Source organism: Pagrus pagrus, assembly GCF_965226575.1.
Source record: "Pagrus pagrus genome assembly, chromosome: 19".
NCBI classification, from domain to species: Eukaryota; Metazoa; Chordata; class Actinopteri; order Spariformes; family Sparidae; genus Pagrus; species Pagrus pagrus.
In genome coordinates this window covers 14,644,957-14,665,795 of record NC_140203.1, presented here as the reverse complement: position 1 = coordinate 14,665,795, position 20,839 = coordinate 14,644,957, and the positions used below count along the sequence as shown (strand labels likewise).

At 41.0% G+C, this 20,839-nt stretch overlaps 3 protein-coding genes across 5 annotated transcripts in view; 2 read left to right on the top strand and 1 right to left on the bottom strand.

The window, feature by feature from the left end:
- mrrf (mitochondrial ribosome recycling factor) overlaps positions 1 to 20,839 on the bottom strand; it is a 46,474-nt gene that overhangs the window by 18,129 nt on the left and 7,506 nt on the right. The gene's annotated exons all lie outside the window — the stretch shown is intronic.
- Positions 31 to 14,488, top strand: rbm18 (RNA binding motif protein 18). 2 transcript variants are annotated; one of them, XM_084382955.1, is made up of 6 exons: positions 31 to 273; positions 1,238 to 1,351; positions 6,352 to 6,478; positions 7,859 to 7,945; positions 11,916 to 12,016; positions 13,202 to 14,488. In XM_084382955.1, exons 2-6 carry the CDS (start codon positions 1,245 to 1,247, stop codon positions 13,383 to 13,385), a joined length of 606 nt encoding a protein of 201 aa, XP_084239081.1. In that variant the 5' UTR covers positions 31 to 273; positions 1,238 to 1,244; the 3' UTR covers positions 13,386 to 14,488. The 2 variants fall into 2 exon arrangements, with proteins under 2 accessions (XP_084239081.1, XP_084239082.1); XM_084382956.1 differs by having other exon boundaries at positions 41 to 273; positions 7,859 to 7,939.
- The window catches only part of lhx6a (LIM homeobox 6a), a 20,729-nt gene continuing 16,762 nt past the window's right edge, over positions 16,873 to 20,839 (top strand). The window contains exons 1-4 of the mRNA XM_084382961.1: positions 16,873 to 17,247; positions 18,099 to 18,170; positions 18,390 to 18,572; positions 20,691 to 20,812. Coding sequence (XP_084239087.1) covers positions 17,170 to 17,247; positions 18,099 to 18,170; positions 18,390 to 18,572; positions 20,691 to 20,812 — 455 coding nt within the window. The 5' untranslated portion in view covers positions 16,873 to 17,169. The remainder of the gene's footprint in view (positions 17,248 to 18,098; positions 18,171 to 18,389; positions 18,573 to 20,690; positions 20,813 to 20,839) is intronic.

Genomic DNA, 20,839 nt, shown 5'->3' with positions numbered 1-20,839 from the left:
AAACAACAAAACGAGTGCCTCCTCTCGACTTCACTGCCAGTTAAACATACTACACCATCACCCTGCGCCTTTGTTGTCAGGCGGTAGCAAGGCGACTGTTTATCCTTCGAGCTAGCCATTCTGGTCAGTTTTATAGATAGAAAATATAAAAATTGCTGAAGATGATTAGTATTACGTTTTGACGTAACAGAATCGTCCCGAAAGTGGGATTCGTCGCAAATAAAGTCGAAGACGTCAGTCGCTATCGAAGAGGAAGTTTGACAGACCGAGGAGGTAAAAGTGATAATGCTACTATCTCAGCTAGCTAACTGCTAGCAAACCACTGCTCGTCTAAAACGGACTATTAACCGTTTAGTGGAAAGATTTGGCTAATCTCAGCTGAACATCTCACCAACTGGATGGCCGAGGTTAATTTAACTTTACGCAATCGATCTTAACCAGCAAACAGTAACGACAAGAGGATAGTCAATCGATCAACCTGCGGTTAGCTAAGCTAACGTTAACTGGTAGCAAGTCAGCCTTATCTAAGAGTAACCCTAGTTTTTATTTTTTGAGCTTTTACAGGAATCCAGTGTTTAACCAACACCATGAAAGATGTAACTTACCCTCCAAATTTTTCTGTTTCTGCTCAAAATATTTATACATTTTATATATGAAATGTATATTGACATTGTGACTGCTTATCAAACTGTTTTGACCACCATCTCGTCACTGCTTTATAAATGCATGTACACATAAATCATATCTATAATAACAATTATAATATGGCACAACATTTATGTCAATCTGTTTGATGTAAATACTGAAAAGCGAGAAAGGAATCAGTCAAAGTGAACTGAGAAATGATTATAACTCTTTTTTAAATTGATTTAATTCAGCATATTAGAAATTGTTGAATCACTGCTGTCACTTCTGACAATTGGTGTTTGGACTACATATTTATGTAGGCTTTGCTGTTTGACCTATCCAGGGCACTTACCCATTATAAAGCACAGATTAAGAGTGCCCACATGGTCTGAGAATTGAATGTCATTATGTGGTTAAAAACACAGTAGGTCAAATGGAGGATCAGATCTTATTAATGTTCCAGATGCTTTTTGATCAGTCGTGTTAGTCACAGTGTTCAGAGAGGCACACTTTTCATAAGGGCACTGCCATTGAGCACAAAACAATCCAACAGGGTTACACGCTGACACGAATGTTAAAACGTTAACTCATCTATTCCTGCCTCCCACAGAGTACACATGTCGTCTGCAGCAGGGACAGTGGAAAATGCCTCCATCATTTCTGAGAGTGTGGCCCATGACGGAAACCGCTTGTGGATAGGCAACATCGATCCCAAAATTACAGAGTAAGTAAATCCACGACTGGGTTTTCCCCCAATATCTCTGAAAGATGTTCCCCTCAAAAATGTCTATATTTTTACAGACTTTGACATCATAATGAGTGTGCGCTTGTTGGTTAAACAAAGCAAGCTTGTTGCTTCTTTATATATATATATATATATTATATGTTTCAGATGAGATTAGAGCTGAAACTACCTGTGAGACATTATAATTACTGTGCCCTACAATTTAGTTGTCACATTTTTAGAGATTAATACTTATTGGAATTAAAAACAAAAACAGATTTCACCACAGAGATACAAATCTCCAGCCAGCTGAGTGAAAAACAAGATCAGTATTTGATTTTAGCAGCAGCAAGTGTTGGATTTGAGGCATTGCTTCTAAACTTGCCTGGCTCTGCCTCATATAGAGGCGATGCATTGTGTGTGCATAAATGATTGATTAACTGTGTGCGTAGTGTGTGTTTGTCGCAGGCTGAGACTGAGCAGACAGGGCTGGGTGTGTGAAAGAGAGGCAGCGAGGCGTGGAGACCTGCTCTGCTAAGGAGCAGCCATCATTCCTCACTCACCTGCCCTGTTTACTCTCTGTGTCAACCTGGAGCTGTGTGTGTGTCTGAGTGTATGTGTGTGTGTACAGATGTTTAAGTACACAGTTGATGTTTTGGTGGCAGCTGGTAGTGGTGCAGGCTTCAACACACTGAGGTGTCTCTGTGCATAATTGCTCACTTTACACAACTTCATATGTGCATGCAAGCATCATCCCATTGTTGCATATGTGTGTAGGGATGTATGTGCAGTTGAGTGTTTCAATCCTTAAAACTCTGAATGTGACCCCTGCATATATTGTGATGGAGAGAAGGTAGTTTTTTGGGGTGAGGGGTGCGTTGGTGTGCCTTGTGTGGGGGCTGCTGGAGAGTGTATGGGCTGCAGCTCTGGTGGGCGTCTAGACAGGCATTTCCTTCCCCTTCCCCTGCTCTGCTCTACTTCTCCTTAAATAGCCCACTGCTTCACAGCATGGAGGAAAAACAAGAGAAATGCCCGTGGCCCGTGGCCCCTGGTGCTGATTGGGAAGATTAATTAGCTCCTGCGAGCGTATGAACGCAGTATTCCCTCTGTTTGTCCTGGTAAGCCGAACCAAAACCCAGTGTAGAGGAGGAATGCAGACCCGAAATGCAAGGTGCTAAATATGAGTATGTGACACTAAATTCATACTTACTAAAACGTTTTTTAATGTGCTTTTTTTTAAAGCTTATTTAAGACTTCAAATTGCGTATATAAGTTGGTTGCTTAGTCAATAAATCTATACTAGAATTTATAAGTTGATAGGGCGTTTTACAAACTATCGTTAGGGTAATTTATACAACGCTAACTGCAGATGAGAGTTTTATTTGTAAATTATGAGCATGATAAGGCAGTTGGTTATAGTGTGGCATTATTAATATGTTAGACCGAAGATAACTGCTCCTCTGCTGAAAGCTTGAGTCATCCAGTTCTGCTCTGGCTGGTCAGGGTGAAATATTAGATCAATTAGGAAGTGATGAGGTAAGAAGGCTGCTGTTTCATTTTATGTAATGTGTCAGAAAGATGAATTTTGGCACCAGTGTGTGTGTGTGGTTATGGTTATGACTGATCTCAAGTTTTCTGAAGTGATTTTATTTTCAAACAATGAATGGTCTCTTTTATTTCTAGCTTCTGTTGCAAAATCTTTTTCTCCCATTTCAGAAACTCTGTTATGAGAAAACTGTAATCCTCTCGCTAGAGCCCCTTTAAATGGTCAGTAAAGATGTTAAGCCTCCCGTCAAAGGACCAGGAATTAGTCAGACTCTGAAATGATCTCAGAGCTTAGATGAGCATCCTACATCATATCCAGTCAGATTTTTCTTCTTTCCATTACCTTGCTCACACAGCAGGTGTAACTGGAGCTTTCAACACATATTCATGTTTTTTGTGCTTTTGGCTGCTCGGGAAGGGAATTTCTCATTAGTGGTAATCCATCACCGTCTTTCATGTCTCTCTGGCCCTCTTCTTACATTTTAAGTGGCGTACCTGGAAGTTGTCATGTTTTTTTGTATTAAAGAATTTACAGTATAATCACCGTTTTAATGCAGATTAATATGAAAAGAAAATATGATGATATTACAGATAGCTGCCTTGCCAGAAAGTCAAAATCTTCCCCCTCCTCCTCCTCCTCTCTAAAGTTTTTCCCCTCTCGCCTGCACTTTTCTGGCCCGAACCTTTTGTCTCATCTTTTTCTGGAGTGGACTCACGTCTCCCCCACTTCCTTCCTTCCGTCCTTCCTCGTCTTTCCTTCCTATAGCTCTTGTGTCTTTCCTACCTGGCTTCTCACCTCCTCTCTTCTTTTGGCTTCTCCTCTTTCCTCTACCTTTCACCTTGCTATCAACATCCCCTCTCTGAACTTTGCTCTCCCTCTACCCCCACCTTTCCCTCCCTTTCCTCCCTCCCCTCTCCTCCTCTTCCTCCGGCGGTTTTTACAGCCCCCAGGAGTAGTGGTCCATTGTGGTTCAGCTCGCTAGCATCCAGAAATGTTCTTAGAGTCTCATTCATTTAATCTCTCTCACATAAACACATATGCATGAACATAGTATATACCGTATTTATGTGAACGTATAGCAATGTGATATTTAGTGTATGACAGCTTTTTACAGTATTTGCATTTGACTTAAATGACTGTTTTTCTCATATTCTGGTCAGTTTCGGAGGTGCATGAAGTGTAAAGGCAAACTATTTGTGTATAATAGTGCAGAAAAGTAAATACAAGTAATGATTTTTTAATGGAGGCCTTTCTTTGTAAAGGAGCCACATGCTAGAGGAGCCACCTTCACATGGGAGCCTTGCAGGGTGTTGTCTGGGAAAAACAGAAATTCTCTCTAGCCTTAAGCCCTCGAGGGAGTCATAGAAGGGTGGAAGACATTAGTACAACCTGTAGCTTAAACCAACACTTCACCCTCCGCAGCCCATGTCGAGGTCTATTCATTACTCATAAGTGCGCGCTTGCACATTAACGTCATACAGTCATCTTCGCGGTGACACACGCAAACACACATGACTGACCTCAAGATATAAAAAACCTCGAAACAATAAAAGGATGAAGCATTGAGTCCTCTTGAACAATTGTACAAAACACCTGAGGTCACCGTGAGGCCTGGACCGTCACACATGCAGGTACAGTCGCCGAAACAAAAACACAGGAAGCTGTTTGTTGGTTTCTTTTGTTTTTGATTTTGTTGTTGATGTTTATGGTTTAATACACTTTAATAGAGGGCGTGTTGACATGTCACACTAGAAAAAGCACAGATTTAAATGATAAAATGAATGTTTACCGATTTCCATTACTATTGTGCCTGCTGGCTCACTGTCACGTCTCACTGGGACACTTGAATAGAACAGAGTCATCGGTAGTGATATTAAAAACACCTGTGCTTTTCTTACGATGAATTTCAAAATGTGTGCTGTGAAAAAAGCCTGTTGCCACATGTGTCAAACAAATTATGTCTTTTAGTTATATGAATTAATTAAGGAACATTCATAATGCAATACACGAGCAACTTGTTTACCAAATTCTGTCGAAGCAGATTTTGAAAATGTATTTATCAATTCAGTCATTTGTTTGAGCAAAACTGCCAAATGTTTGCTGGTTCCAGCTTCTCACACTATTCTATGACAGCAAAATGAATATCTGAGGTGAATGTTTGAATATCAGACCAAACAAGTCATTTGAATATGTCAACTTTTGGCTCTTGGGTAATTATGATGGTCATTTTTCACAATTTTTTTGACAGGTTACAGACCAAACAATTAATCTGAAATAACCGTGACATTAGGCAATAATAGGGCTGCAACTAACCGTCATGTTTTCATTGTTGATTAATCATTTGATTATTTTCTTGATTAATCAATTAGTTGTCTGATTTATAAAATGTCAGAAAATGGTGACAAACGTCGATCATCTCAAGATGGCGTCCTCAAATGTCTTGTTTTGTCCACAACCCAAAGATATTCAGATAACTGTCATATAGAAGTAAAGCAAGCAAAAAACATTCACATTTAAGAAGCTGGAATCAGAGAATTTAGACTTTTTTTCTTTAAAAGATTTCTCAAAACTCGATTATCAAAATAGCTGACAATTAATTAATAGTTGACAACTAATCCACTAATTGTTGCAGCTCTTGTAAACAGTGAAAACTAAGACGATCCCTTTTTTTGCACATGAAAAAATAATATCGCACCTATAAATCAAGAGCTCTGACAGTTCATGAAGTGGAAAAGCACCTGCTACTCAGCATGTGTTAGAAACACTCAATCAGCACCTGAGCATTTACAGAAATGCAACAGTGACTATAGTCTACAGGTGACCCTGAACTCATTGCTCTTTTCCACACTGTCAGAAGTCATTTTCCCATGGCTGCTGCTGGTCAGTTACACGCAAACCTACAAATCCTCACAGCACTGCATAGCTCTACAATGACCACATATCTATGTTCATTCGTAGTCCAACAGTCCCAGGCAGCCCCACACAGTGAGTGGATGTTGTTTGTGCGCAGCTCGGTGCTCAGGGGGGATTTGAGGCTTCCTCTTTTTTATTCCCTCATTGTCCTGCTACTGTATCCTCAGCATTGTCTCAATGAGAGATTTACTGTCTCTGGGCTGCCACACCAGCTGGTCTGCTGCTAAAAAGGTGTCACGGAGAGAAAGCTGTCGTTCTCATTAGCCCAGAATGACAGATTCACAGACTGCACAATGGCAAATACAGTGTAGAGAAAGGTCTATGTGTCATAGATTTGACCTACAATATACTTTTATAGTGCATTTTGTTGACCATCATGGAAATGTTGGCTAAAAGTAGGTCTGATGAGTTAACTAAATAAAAATGTGTTCCCTCCATTCTTATTTGAGAATACTTTACATAACAAATACTATATTCCTCTTCATCTGACCCTCTATTCTCCTCCTTTTTGCTCTCTTTCCCATGATCCCTTTATCGGCAGGTATCACCTGGTGAAGCTGTTGGAGAAGTTTGGCAATGTGAAACAGTTTGACTTCCTGTTTCATAAGTCTGGGCCTTTGGAGGGACAGCCCCGGGGCTACTGTTTTGTCAACTTCAACACCAGAGAGGTAAATGCAAGATGATGTTTATATTTAAATGTATATGATTATATTTTCTTTCTCCACATAATGTGTTTTTGTAGGGACGCCCAATATTGGATTTTTGACCATATTCAATTTGCCAACATTTTCTAACTCACTGATAATGCGAGTACCGATATATGCCCATATTTTTTTCCTCACCTTATTGCAGAGAACATAAAATCTCTCCTATTGGAATTAACATATTAATATACCTACTCTTATCGTGATGGCCCACTGGCAGATGCAAACGAGCAATCCTTTTCAAAATTTACACATTCACTTGAAAAAGCAAGCATCATATTATCAGCCTGTTACATCAGCAGAAATGTTCAATTCGTGCCATTATTTTGAGCGATTAACGTCCGATACTGACTGGCGACGTGCATCCCTGTATTTTCATGAACTGACGGTGCAAAGTCAGATGTGTAAAATGCTTAGTTTTTCAGTACTGCTTATCTTCACTTTTTTCACAAAAAACATCACAGTATGTGTGCCAAAATAATTTTGTGATGTAGTCTTTTTAACAAAGATCACAAAACTTCTCATTTTAATTGACACAATTCTAATTCCACAATGTGTCAATCACCTGCAGCAAAATTGATATTAGGTCAATACAGATACTGCATTTGCATTTGCACAAAGACTATAAAGTCAATGACGATATAATGCAAAATGTATTGTTGAGGATGTTTGTGTCATCCACTCTTACAGATAAATACATTTTAAGTCCCTTCATTGTGACTGACAATGTTCCCCACATTCAAATGGACTAAGAAACTTTATTTGACATCTTGGAGCAGTTGGGACCTGACTGTGTGTCTTACTGAAGTGGACTGTATTTCTAAAAAAAAAAAAAAAAGGACCCGCTCCGCCTCACAGGTTCAGCAGGCAGTATTTGTTTTGGAGTGAGTCTGGGGATCATGATAAGCATCTAGTTTCACAGCTAGTGTCTATCAGTGGGATATGAAGCCCTCCCAAAAGGATTATACAGAGGAAGTGTGTGTTTATCTTACACACTCACACACACTTAGACACTCACATACACACACAGAAAAAGTACTTTATTAATATAATTTAACATCAAAGCCACTTACTTGGTTGATTAGACAAAACTGCATTATCTCACACTGCCTCTCAAATACACCACACACACACACACACGTCACTTACGGTCTATCTGGAGTGGCACATCATTATCTATTATTGTTTCTGACATCTCTCTATTGTGAAGGCTAATTATTTAATGACTTGGTTCATCAATCATCAAAGCTGATTTTTAATCATAACTGTAAAAAATCTTTTGCTCTTTTTGTTCTTCTGTGTGTGTGTGTGTGTGTGTGTGTGTGTGTACGTGGCTGTCTGCAGGAGGCAGAGAGGGCAATCCAGTGTTTAAATGGGAAGCTAGCTTTGTCCAAGAAGCTGGTGGTGCGCTGGGCGCACGCACAGGTGAGGGTAAGTGTCAAACTCGGTTCAATTTTTTTATTAATACTTAAAATAGATGAAAAGCACCTTTTTTTATATTTGACTTATTTTACATGCACACTAGAACAGCAGATTCTGCTGGTACATTCTGAATTAGGCCTCATTCTGAATGTCGCATTTTCTGAATAAAACATGTGGGATATGCCGATATTAGCCAGGTTTTAGAAACTTTCTGTAGACACTCTTTGGCCTCGGTTGGGGTTTTTGCCACAGTTTCTGACACACAGCCTCTTGCCTGTTTACAATCAGCTCTGCACTTTGCCCAGCCAACAGTTTGTAAGGCTCGGATAGAGATGCATGCACAAAAGAAAAGCCCACATTTCTGGTTAGAAGGAGAAATGCAACTACTTTTTAAACATTATGAAAGACTTGGATTTGAAAAGGTTTTTGGTCCCAGCAAGAACCTTTTTCAAGAAGGTGGATGAACAAATGAAAGAAGGTGGCTGGGTAGTAAACAGGGTGGTAGAAATAGTTTTTTTTTTCAGAATAGGACCAAAAAAATATTTTGTGGTTTCTGGAAAGGTTGACAGATTAAATTTACGTCTGTGTATTACAAAAAAAAACAGATCAGTGTCAAGTGTCGCTATTGCTTAAGACAGAAACAGGCCAAAAAAATTAGAGAAATAATAAATAATTCTTAGGATGAAGGGCAGTTTCAGTCTGTGTTGTGGTAAAAGATTATATCATGTGTTGATCTTCATTTTCCTTTTACTACTGCAGTGCTTAGTTTGCTGAGAGCAGCGGGATCCCGGCACAACCTATGCCTGTCTCTTAACAATAGACAGCCTACTGGCAATGGGTGAAGGGATATCCTGTATAGAGACGAATCACGCCCTACACACACACATACACACAGACGCATAGTGGAGGGAGGTCAGGGTCAATGCTGCTGCCTCTAAGACAACATGTTGTAGGATAGATTCATTGTAACTAGGCTCAATCCACTATTCCAACCAGAAATAGCTTTTGTTATTGATACCATTATAAACGTAAATGTGTAGCTGTTTATATCCCAAATGTTCAATTCCATTGACATTAATTATATTAATCAGTTAATAATATAACTCCTTTTGGATGCCCGTCCCTTACACTTGCCTGTAGCCTCTGCTATTTGTACTATAAATGGAATTTTCTCTGATCAACAATTTCATTCTCCAAGAAAAACATACAAGGCCAAAGTTTGGTGTATCTTGCATTTTCTGTCTAAGGGTTCAGGTGTTTTAATATTAAAAATGTATTTTAATATCTTCCTGTCTCTGCAAATACATACTGGAAGTAGGCACCCAAGGATTTAAATTTTTAACACGGCAGCAAATAGAGAACTCTGTCTGTGAGTGTTTCTCTGTGTGCCAGGTGGGTTTTTGTAGCCATTGAATGAGGAAGCCAGTAGCAGGAAACACTGCATTTGATTCTAGTTGTGTAGTACCCTCCAACTAGTAGCTCAAGTCAGTTTGCGTGTGAAATTCACTGCTACAGTTTGGATTCAGCCTTAGTTTTAAAGCATGCACGTGGTTAATATGATGCTGTAACCACATCAGCCAGGTACAAACGAAGCTGCACCGCAGGAATTGGTTTCTTCCAACCAGCATGCTGTCAAGCCGCTCACTGCGAACCAACCACCAACCTCTCTGGCCTGAAGAAGATAAATTGTGAGATGCATAATTTCATCCCGTGACGTGCAATCAGAATTATCCTCACATTGTCCGACACACTGCTGAGTAGCAGGGAGGGAAAAGCTTCGAGATTTTTAAATGATTGGCACCAAAAACCTATACCTGGTATTAACATCCATCGTCTAAGTTTGTCAGTTAACACCTGGTATTGACATGCGTCTCGAGTGATCGGATCTCACTTCATCACTCTATCTGCAAATAAGCACATAGATCTTTCTATATAGTTAAGAATTTATCATAGACAGCGATTCACAAAGTTATGGAGTCTGGTGTTATTGCTGTTATTTGTTCAATGTGTTCACAAACATCTGCTGCTTCTCTTGGCAGGTTAGACAGCTCAAACACATCATTTGTATTACAGTGAACCAAATTAAAATGAGTGTGTGGCCATATGCTTCCCAGACCACCTCCGAAGGCGGTCCAAGCAATCAGATTTTAATGCGTCCTCAATGCATCTTGGGTGCACCTGTACGTAGAGCAGTCCAATTGTGATCGTACCACCCAGGATGGATGTTAATACCCGGTCCGCACAGGCTCATATAGTATGCTCGGTTAAATACACCCACATCTCACTGAAGCTGGTGCTGTAAACCTGATACTAGCACTATTTTTTAACAGTGTAATCTTAATTACACAAGTGAAATTTAAGCAATTTTCCACCAATGGGTTCAGCTCAGGTCCCGTAGAATGATTTTTTTTTCAACGGGCATGTCTTTGCTGATTTCCGACCCAGAAGTGACGTGCTGGGATAAATGAGTCAGAGAGCGTCGATGTTGAAGTTGTTGTCTCACATCCAGGCTTACATCTTGACTTTATTACATCGCTTTGAAAGAGAGGAAATGACTTTGATGAACGTTTATTGAATGGTCCCCCCCCCCTCCCCAAAACTCTTCACAAACCTCCATCGCTGTCCAAATTGACTTTTTAGTCAGTTAAACAATTGTGTCCTAATTAATTACCGTATCATTCTGTATTTATCAATACACGGTTCGGCCAGGTTCTGTGTTATGCTTGTGACTTTCTTCGTACGTGAAACTATCATCGTCACTAACCCTCTTTCAAAAAAAATACTCCTGTGACTTTATCTATTCAGGCCCAAATCCTCAGATCTATAACTCATGAACACTTATTTCAATCCTTTACAAAGCTCTTAATGCTTCAGTAACTTAAATAATTAAAACTCTGTAGCGGTTTAACCAAACAACTAGAGACGTTAAAACTTTAATGCCTTCCATCCCAAATCCCGTAATGTTAGTTTTGGATTGTGCACAGATTCACTATGGCCTCCTTGGCTCTATGTCGATCTATATGCATTCCAGCTACATGCCTTAAGGAATAGGTGGAAGGGAAGGGTCCTGGCTGGTGGAATGGTCATTGTTTTAGACCTATTCTTGGCTATACATGTTATTTATTTCTTGGGACAGTATGTAAGAACATGTGTGTGCTTTCGTGCATTTACGTAACTTATCTTGATCCAGTGCCACTTGCAGCAACTGATCCTTCTCTAGGCTCTATTCCTGCAAATGGCTGCTGCTGCAGCACCAAGCGCTGGGGTTTCTTGTGGCCATCATGTACGTGACTGTTGTTTCGTTTTTGTCTTTTTTTTTTTCTTCGCAGGTTTCAAGAGTTCTGTGTTGGGGCTGGTGGAGATGTTTGGAAGGTGGTTTTGAAAGGAATGAGTGCAGACGTTGTTGCTCTCCAGCTGCTCCTTCTTTATCCTCCCTCGTGCCTTAGGGTGTGATTATGAGCTGCACACATAGTCTTGCTTGGTTACTGTCTGTTTGACCAGACACAAACAAAATCAATACTTGAGTTTAATAATGTTGATGTTTGTGGGAGGAAGCTGGGGTTGGCTCTCCAGAGAACTGCTCTCAGTGTTTATTAGGAGAGAGATGGTTTCTGAGTGTCTGGTTGATGGGAGTTTTTTCTCTTCTCTGTCTTCTTATTTCCCTATTCTTGTCCTGTAGTCCTATTCAAACCTGGCGCTAAAATTTCTCTAACTGCAAGTGTGATTGTGCCGATAAATGGTATCTTTGGTATCCTTACACATATTTAGACATAACGTAATCTGAAAAAGACGGACATTATCTGCTTCTCTATATCTTTCGTTTTCTGTGACTATCGTGTGTCTCTTCCCTGTACGAGGGTCTTTTCTTGCTTCTACCTGTTATTTTACCCCTTTCGTCTCTCTCCATCTGTCTGTCCATTTATGTTTCCATCACTGTTTGTGTGCATCACGTTGTTTCGGCCACGTGTCTCGTCTACAGAGGTTTGAAGGTTTCCGTAACGACAAGACGATGCCTCCGAGCCTGGAACCGTCATCGAGCGGCGCCGCAGAGGAAGGAGCCGTAACTACCAACCACCTCAGGTTGGTACCAAACACACACAGTGACATCTTCCCTGGTTGTTATTCCAACATTTTTGAAGTGTCCACACTAAGCCTTTCATATGTATGACTTTCATATATGAATGCAGTCAAGGAAAGAATTTCCAAAAGACTGTGCTGTCATCCCCATCTTTAGTGATTAGTGTGATTCACCAAAGGGCTCTGCTGGTGGTAGCGCTCTCCTACTGTTGATCTGATGAGTTGAAGGTTGCCCATAATGGACAGTGATAGACAGATGGTTCGTCCAATCACCTGCCAAGTATGTTTCCCAAATGGTTCTATGTAACAAACCAGGTTACTGAGTGGCAGCAGCAGATGTAATCTAAAATCTAAAAATGCTGGTGTGGATGCACGTTCTAAGACTGTTCTAACTCAGCCAGCTGAGTTAGAACAGTCGCTTTAGGAGCTTTTCAAGTGCTACCTTCACAAATCCTCCATTTAACTCCAGCTCGGTCCTGGAGGTATTGTAGGAGAACTTGTGGGCTTGTTGCTGTCACCACGAGCCGCAGTTCAAGTTGAGTTCATCTGAGTACAACTGGACTTTGGTTAAGAAAAATGCCTGCGTGGAAGTGTTGAAGTTCTAACATGATCCATTGCTGTGGCTACACTTGGCAGCCTACATTCACATATACACACTGTAAGAGTGCAGCAGTCAAAAAGAGAGCTGTTAAGTCGGTAAAAGGCCTCTTGTGCTCACAGTATCAGCTCTCACTGTGACAATCCAGGGCATGGAGCAAGTCATCAGCTGCCAGGGGTCTTCAGAGGAAACACTCTAACTTTAAAATCACTCTCCACACAGCCCACGAGAGGATATGTAAACACACTTCCCTCCCTTTTTCCCCTGATGCCTCCTCTTTTTGTTGCCCTTCTTCCCACCTGCATTGCAATTTTCCTGCAAACTTCTGTCACTCACTCCTTCAAATTCAGTTTCACCGTTTAAACGCAAGTTTCCCTCTGCAAATGGTTATCTCTCGCTTGTGCTCCATTTTTTCCTCCTGCATCTTCTCCTCCTCGTTTCTAAGAGCACTAATGCCTGCTCTTCTTTTCCCCTCAGCCAGAGCCGAGATCTGTCCATCACTCAGTTCACCAACACTGGTATTTCCCCCTCAGCCCTGCCGCTAACATCTCCTCTTCTCTCATTTTACTCCTCTCCCCTCTCCTCTCTAGCACGAGTGCTAAGATCCGCGCCATCGAGGCCAAGCTCCAGATGATGGAGGAGAATCCAGATGATGACTACTCGGGCCCGTCCGCCTACGTTTACAACAAGCCGCCAGAGAGGAAACGCTGGGAGCCCTACTCTAAATCACACCACAATAACCAGAGCAGGCCCTTCCGCAAGTTTAGGAGATGACCTATCCTCCCACAATGAGAGCCCTCACCCTCCTCCTCCCCCCCACCTGAGCCCCCACCCACCCACAAACAGACTCTACTCTAGATACTATAAAGACTATACACATCCTATCCGGGAATAAATGTTTTGAAAGCTGTTCATAATACTTTGAGAACTCTTTGAGAGCAATCACAGCAATCACGGACAAAAGGTGGATTTAAGTTCATTTGGGTTCAGTTATTTTTGTCTCAACGTGTGCTCCACACCTGACTGTTGTGCAGGTTGGATCCCGAATCTGCTTTCTCACTTTTTTGAGATTAAATGCAGGTGAACCCAATCAGTCACATGACGCACAGATGCTTGGAAAGAGAAAGATTATTACAGAGTCTAAATGCTGATTCTCTTCTTGTTTTTGACATGTTTTTTTGCTTTCAGGCTGTGTTATTTAAGTGAAATATAATTTTTGCGTCTTTGTTAAAGGGGCACTGTGTAGTATTTGGATAGTAAATCCAAACTCAGAATGTTCATATTTGCAATATTAATGAGGTAATAATGCAAACTCAGAAATCTTTATTTTCTCCATAACTGAATAAACAAGCTGTTTAAGAAAAAAAGGTCCCCAGAACACTGTTTGAAGCTAGAAAGGTGGCAGGGTCCGCCACATATAAACAAAGTAAAACGGTATGAAATGGTGTTGTCCTTTAAGGTCAGTTTGTTTATTCAGTTTGTCCAGCCATGAAAAATGAAGAGTTTGTTTGGAATAAAAAAACAATCAGACAATGAAGATCTTTCTCTTCTGATAAAAGTTTCTTCCCCAAAACTACATAGTGCACCTTTAAAGAATTCTTGGAAGAGGAAGAAATGCAGATTAGTACCAGGTTTGTATTAAAATGATAAGCCACAAGCCACTCAGCGACGCGTACTGTAAGCTGCAGTATTTTTGTGTGGTGTTCCTGACTCTTTTCCTAACAGTTTGCCTTTTCCCCCCCTCCTTGGATTCAATTTTTATACGACTGCAGTCCAAATCTTTTTACTGACTTTTTTGTGCTGTGTAGAGTTTTTGGTATTTTCCCTTGCCACAGTCTCTTTATTTTGATTTTTCAATTAAAGGCAATTCAATATCACATGTGCAGTGTGTTGTTGTGGATTGTCGACATCGCTCTCGAACTACACGACTCAAACATGCTCTCGGTTCACATGGCTCTGCTGATACAATGGCGTTGTTTGGTTAACCATCTGTATCTCATTAATGGAAGATTTAAAGGACTACTCACTAGAAGCAAATCCACCATTATCCAGCACCGTTATTATCTCCATTATTATCTGGTTTCAGAAAAAATGCGGCTCTGAAATATCACAGAAGTTTTTAAAAAACAGGGAGGTTACCACAATTGTCAGTGCTTACTACCCTAATGTCACAATGTTTTCTGTAATATGATAATCCTGGTTATTACAGCAGCCATTATGTTTTGGAGTTTTCTTTTTTGTGCTGTAAGTCATTTTAATATGTTGTAGACCTTTTTGCATAAAGGGGCCTAACGTGGAAACCATTCTAAAAAATGTGAAGTGTGTCATTGATTTATGTGTGTGGTCAGTGGAGCACAGCAGCTCTGATGTGATGTGAGTCGTTTCCTGCAGGTGAGGTTCTTACAAAACCCTTTCCGAGGCAGCATGTTGCTGAAATCATCGTCTGAATTTGTCTGCGTGAAAAGTGAATTTACCAACCAAAGGTCCTTTATAGAGCCAATGTTTTTAAGAGTCTAGTCAGAGTATTTAACCCGCACGTGTGGAGCTGGAGATCGGCAGACTAACTGTACGAGATGAGATGAACGTGCGCACCGAAGAAATCAAATCCTACCTCTTGACATCACGCAGCTTCTGTTTCTTCTTCTTTTTTTAAAAATGTCTTTATTGTAAAATCGCTCACCCGACTGCAGAGTTCATGCTGATTTTCCTTCAGATCAAATAAATGACTCATTTGAAATGTTTTAATGTATTTATCTGTTTTCAATAAAAGCACTATTCGTTAAAAAATATATATATTTCCAATTGATTAAATCATTTAAATTAAATATCTTCTCTTTGGATTCGGAGGGTTTTATTGTTGCTGTTATTCTAGACCCGGTTTACTCTGATTGGATCATTTCTGAACTATACATTTACAGATAATTGTGGGATCTCTGTCTGATTGGTGCGTCGATCCAGGCCGGTGTGTGTGCGCTCACACAGATCCTGTAATTATCCGGCTTCCTTTTCCTTAAATCATTCCGTGATTATTTTTTAAAGCATTTAATTTCATCTGCATCAGCTCCTCTACCGTTTGCATTAATAAATAAATAAATAGCAGAGGCCTATAGCGGCTGCTTTACCTTTTTTCATAACTGTTTTGTTTGGGTCATTTAACCTTAAACAACTCAAATATGACCTTAACTTCATTTTTAAAAAGCTGTAAATACTCTGCGTGTTTTTGTTGTTGTTGTGTATCTTCTGTGCAAATCTCAAATATGCATTTGTTATCCATACAGTTATTGTGTTAGGGTTTAATCTTAGACAACACACGTAGCCTAATTTTAAATAATTAGAATTATTGCAATTATCGAAAGCAAAATACACGATTTTTATAAAGTATATGTCTAAAAAAGAATTAGAATAATAGGCATTTAAATGCGTGGGGGCATTTTAATTTGTAGTTATTAAAGACGACACATGGAGTCACGAGGATGATGGGTACTAACATGCGTGGGATTGGAAACATTTTAGATTAAATCATCCAATTCACTGTGCAGTCTGAAGAAACGCATTGGGATGATTTCCTCGTGTATTTTTCTGTTTTAATGTAGATGAATAAACCAGCACATGTATAAGGACCCTGTGTATATAAAAAAAGGGTTTATTTATAAGCCCGAGTATGTGGGTTAATTATTGCGTTTTCAGCCTATACGTCAGCTGGAGCTCAGTATTTCTGGTAGCAAATAAATGGCAATTATATGAATAACTATAATTTACATTTCTCTGGCAGCTGATATAAAATGCCTGTGATATCAAACACGCACCGCCAGAGTTTGAGTGAGTTTCTGTCATGACTGCTCCAAAGTGTGTCCACCCTTCTCACGCACATCAGACTCTTTTCTCCCCCCTCCTTTCTTTAACTGTACAAGACAGGAGAGGCCGGAGAGCCGCGCAAACTTTCACTGCAGCTCCGCACACACACACACACACACACACACACACACACACACACACGTACGGAGTGCTTCTTGCTTGTTGCGCTCTCGTCGACTCACTCGGTCTCACTGCACCTATGAAGCCTCGGCGCAAAAGCTGCCAACCCCTCAATTTGATTCACTTCCTGTAGTCAGACTCCTTCCCCAAAAGTGGAGAGAGAGAGAGAGAGAGAGAGAGAGAGAGAGGGAGAGAGAGGGAGAGCGAGAGAGAGAGAGGTGGGGGGGAACCGGGCTTAGGAAGAAATATTTTTTGTTCTAAATAAGGCTCTCCGCGGAGCAGCAAGCGCCTCCTCGCCTCTGCAAGCTTCACAACTTGTGCAGTTTGAGCACAGTGGCGGTCAGATCGTCGCGGCACAGCAGCAGTGTTTGAAAGACACAGAAATCAGCTCGCGGTACAACAAAAAACAAAAAACTAAATCTGTGCTCCGGTTACACCAGAGTCCATGCACGGTACGGATGATACAAGCTCTGACGCCCATCGCCGAGCCTGCTGCTGCTGCTGCTGCTGCCGCCGCCGCTGCTGAGTCCACGCGCCGAGTTTGGAGACACTGTACGCGGACACTGTGAGACTGCAGGGGTTCATGTACTGGAAAAATGAAGTTTTGTCCCCTCTCTCAGAGGGAAATAAGATTCTGTCCGAAGGAATTCCCACGAAACAGGTACTAACACTTTGGACACGCCTGAGCTTCTTCTAGACGTTGTGCGTAAAGTTGGAGATGCACCGTTCGGGCCTTCTCGCGCTGAATTCGCCTTTATACGCCGCGATGACGCGCAGCTGATAAAATGTAACGATGGATCCACGTGAAATAATTCTCGATTCACCAAATTGTCTCTCCTCTCTCTCGAACGCCCCGGCCGATCCGTCTACGCGCCGCGGTGCACTCGCAGCCCGCAGCATCGTGCGCGAGTGGCTGTTTTTGTCTCCCTGTGATGTCACGAGAATCGCCGCTTGTGTACTGAGATCAGCTGCACGCGCCAGCCGCCGTGAAGAGGCACGCGCCTCTCTGTTATGAATAGCGTGATTTGCGGTCCGCGAGCCCTCTCGAGCGCTGCCAATTCGCCCGAGAAGAATTGGATTTTAATTACAGCCATTAAAAATCAAATTTGCAATTCTTTGCGTGACCCGTTGCCTTTCTGTGATTGACAGCTGAAATTGACACTCCGGGTCCCTCTTATCCACTGCGATTCAAGCTATTTTGTAATTACAGGTAGTTTTTTTTCCCCCTCCTCTCCCCCCCTCCACTCTCGTGTCCTGGATTGCGGAGAAAATACTATTATTCTGAGAGGCATGGGTTAAGGGGAAGGGAAAAATCAATCCAAATTGAAATAGCTTCATTAAAATGTGCCTTTTGTTGCGGGGGCCCCTTTAACAGTTTAAACCGAGGTTTTATTGTCAGGACTACCTTATATAGGAGTAGCCTTCGAGAGCTCGTCTGCAAATGTCTCCCGAGGATTTGTCGGCTGAAGATGAGGCAGGCAGAGTGATGAAGACTTGAACGTTGTCTTGTAGGTGATCTGTACCGAGCACCAGAGCACACCGGGAGCCTCGCGCTGCAGTGTGGACTCTAAACACGCGCCAATGGTGAGAGCTTTACTGCATATTTGTGCTTTAGAACATGCCTGGATCACCTCTTGGCCCTGAACGCATCCCATGCATGCGGGGATATAGTCAGGATTCATGCAGATGTGTGTTTATCATGCGTGATGATGAAAATGGCGACAGTGTGAGCGTGAGGATGCTGATGGTGGTGAGGAGGGTTGTTCTGTGTGTTCCTGAGCTGTGCTTGATGCCCTCTTGCAGTCTCACTCGGACGGAGAATCCCAGCGGTCCAACATGGAGCGGGAGGACACTCGCTCGGCCCCCAGCACCCCGTCCACCCCGTCCGTGTGCTCGCCGACCTCCACCACCAGCTCGGCGCCGTCCACCGGGAAGAACACGTGCGCCAGCTGCGGGCAGGAGATCCTGGACAGATACCTGCTGAAGGTGAGAGGCCGAACACTGAAACCGCACCTCTGATTCTCTCTGGGGGGCGTCTTGTTTATTTGTTTGCTCTTTTTTTAAAAAAAAGACAGACATACAATAAACAGCTTGTCTGAGCAGAGAGAAGAGAAGGAGGGTGCCATGTTTACTCTGGTCCTGGTTTGGTTTGGACCGGTCTGAGCTGAAGGCCTGGACTGAACTTCAGGCGTGCTGCGTTTAAAGTCTGTGAGGGGAAAAAAAAAGAAGAGAAACCCCAGGCAGAGATAAAACTACAAAACTAAATAGGGAAGAAATGTGGCAGCCATAACTATATGCAGCTATTGAATACACGTACATGTAACAAGCCTACAGGTAATTAATTTATAACTTGTTTTAGAATAATTCTTTATTTATATGAACGAAATAAAATACACAAACCACTGGAAGCAGAAGGCTTATTGTCTCTGAATGCAGCCTAAAATTATTTCAGGTGACAGAAGTGAGGCATCAGTCGGTGCTCGTCAGACCGCAGACACAACAGGGATGTTTTAGTTTGGACTGGTTTACAGCCTCGTTGTCGCGTGCGCTCGCGTGCTCCCAGCCGAACTCGCGCGTAAATGGGTGTGTGTGTCTCAGGAAGTGTGAGGATCATGAGTCCATTATCTGACTCTATTTTCATCCCGGTCTGCAGAATGGGAAACACTGTTCGGGAAAGAAAAACAGTGACAGCTATTTCATTTTATTTTATTTTATTTTGTTTTATTTGAGGCAAAATAGAAATTAAAAAAATGCCCTAAGTATTTCATTTTTAAGATTAAATTAAGACTGCAAACATTTATTTTTTGTTGTGTCGAAATCCAGGCCTAGGATGATTATCAGATTTCTTTTTTTTTTTATGTTTTCAAACAAACACCTGAGCTTTTTTATGGCTAACATTGGCCTATTTTATTAAGCGAGTTTTAAATGATCATCATTATTACGTAATGATAATAAAACAGACAATGCATGCTCTTACATAATTCATTAAAATCTTTCGCAGTGTTTGTTCGTGTCCTTGAATGTTACGCTTGCATTGCTTAAAAAAATATATTATTCCTCTTTTTCTTGTGTAAAATGTCTGGCTACATATTTCATACTGGCCGGTGCTTTAAATAAATGCATGTAAATAAATCAACATCTATTCCTGCCCGTTACAATATATTAGACTCATGTGCATGTTTTTATAAGCAGTTCACTGAGCAGCAATGGTCTTTATCTCCATTTTGAACAAAATCATAAAATAAAGTAAAATCAACTATTAAATAAATGTACAGAGCACACACGTGTAGCGTGCTTTTGTTTAGACTAACTGAATCTTTTTTGAATAACTGTTTATTTTACGTGACAGCCTTCACGATCTTTCGCCATAAACAATTCGGCTGATTTTAATTGTCATTTAAATATTTTGAAAATAAAAGCGCCGAGTTGACCTCGCTATCTTCAAATCTTTAAACTGATTTAAATCATTCCATCAGTCATTATTATTACAGATTGCTCACTCGTTTGCTCACATCTGACAACAGTGTTTGTTTGTTTTTTTCTCGTTTTGCTAAAAGGTAAATCAAACGAAAATATTGATTTGAAATATATTAAATAGAGCCCAGGTAGGATGATTTAGTGATCGATATTTCTCAATATGTAAATGTAAAAAATCCATTTAAGTCTGTATATTCTGATTTAATTTAGGAATGTGAGTCTATTTAAAACATGACGTGTTATCTGTCTTCTGTCCAGGGACTATAAATAAATAAATAAATAAATAAGAAATAAATAAGAAAAGGGATCTCTGTGAAGTCACAGTTACAGTCACTAAAGACCGTCATATATACATTTTAAAATGATACATTATAGCCTAATACGCTGAAATGACTGTACGTTTATTAGTCAGCATCACTGTTAGATGTAGAAATGATATAAAAATAATTTGCGTTGCCTAATTAAACCTCAAAATATAATTACGTCATTATAAGCTCATAATTGAACATCGCACTGTAAGTCCCTGCTGTAGTGATTTATCAGGTGTGTGTGTGTGTGTGTGTGTGTGTGTGTGTGTGTGTGTGTGTGTGTGTGTGTGTGTGTGACACGGCTGTTGTCTCCTCGCAGGTGAACAACCTGATCTGGCACGTGCGCTGTCTGGAGTGTTCCGTCTGCAGGACGTCACTACGTCAGCACAGCAGCTGCTACATCAAAAACAAAGAGATCTTCTGTAAAATGGATTATTTCAGGTAGGGTAAGTTTATGACCGTGTTTTC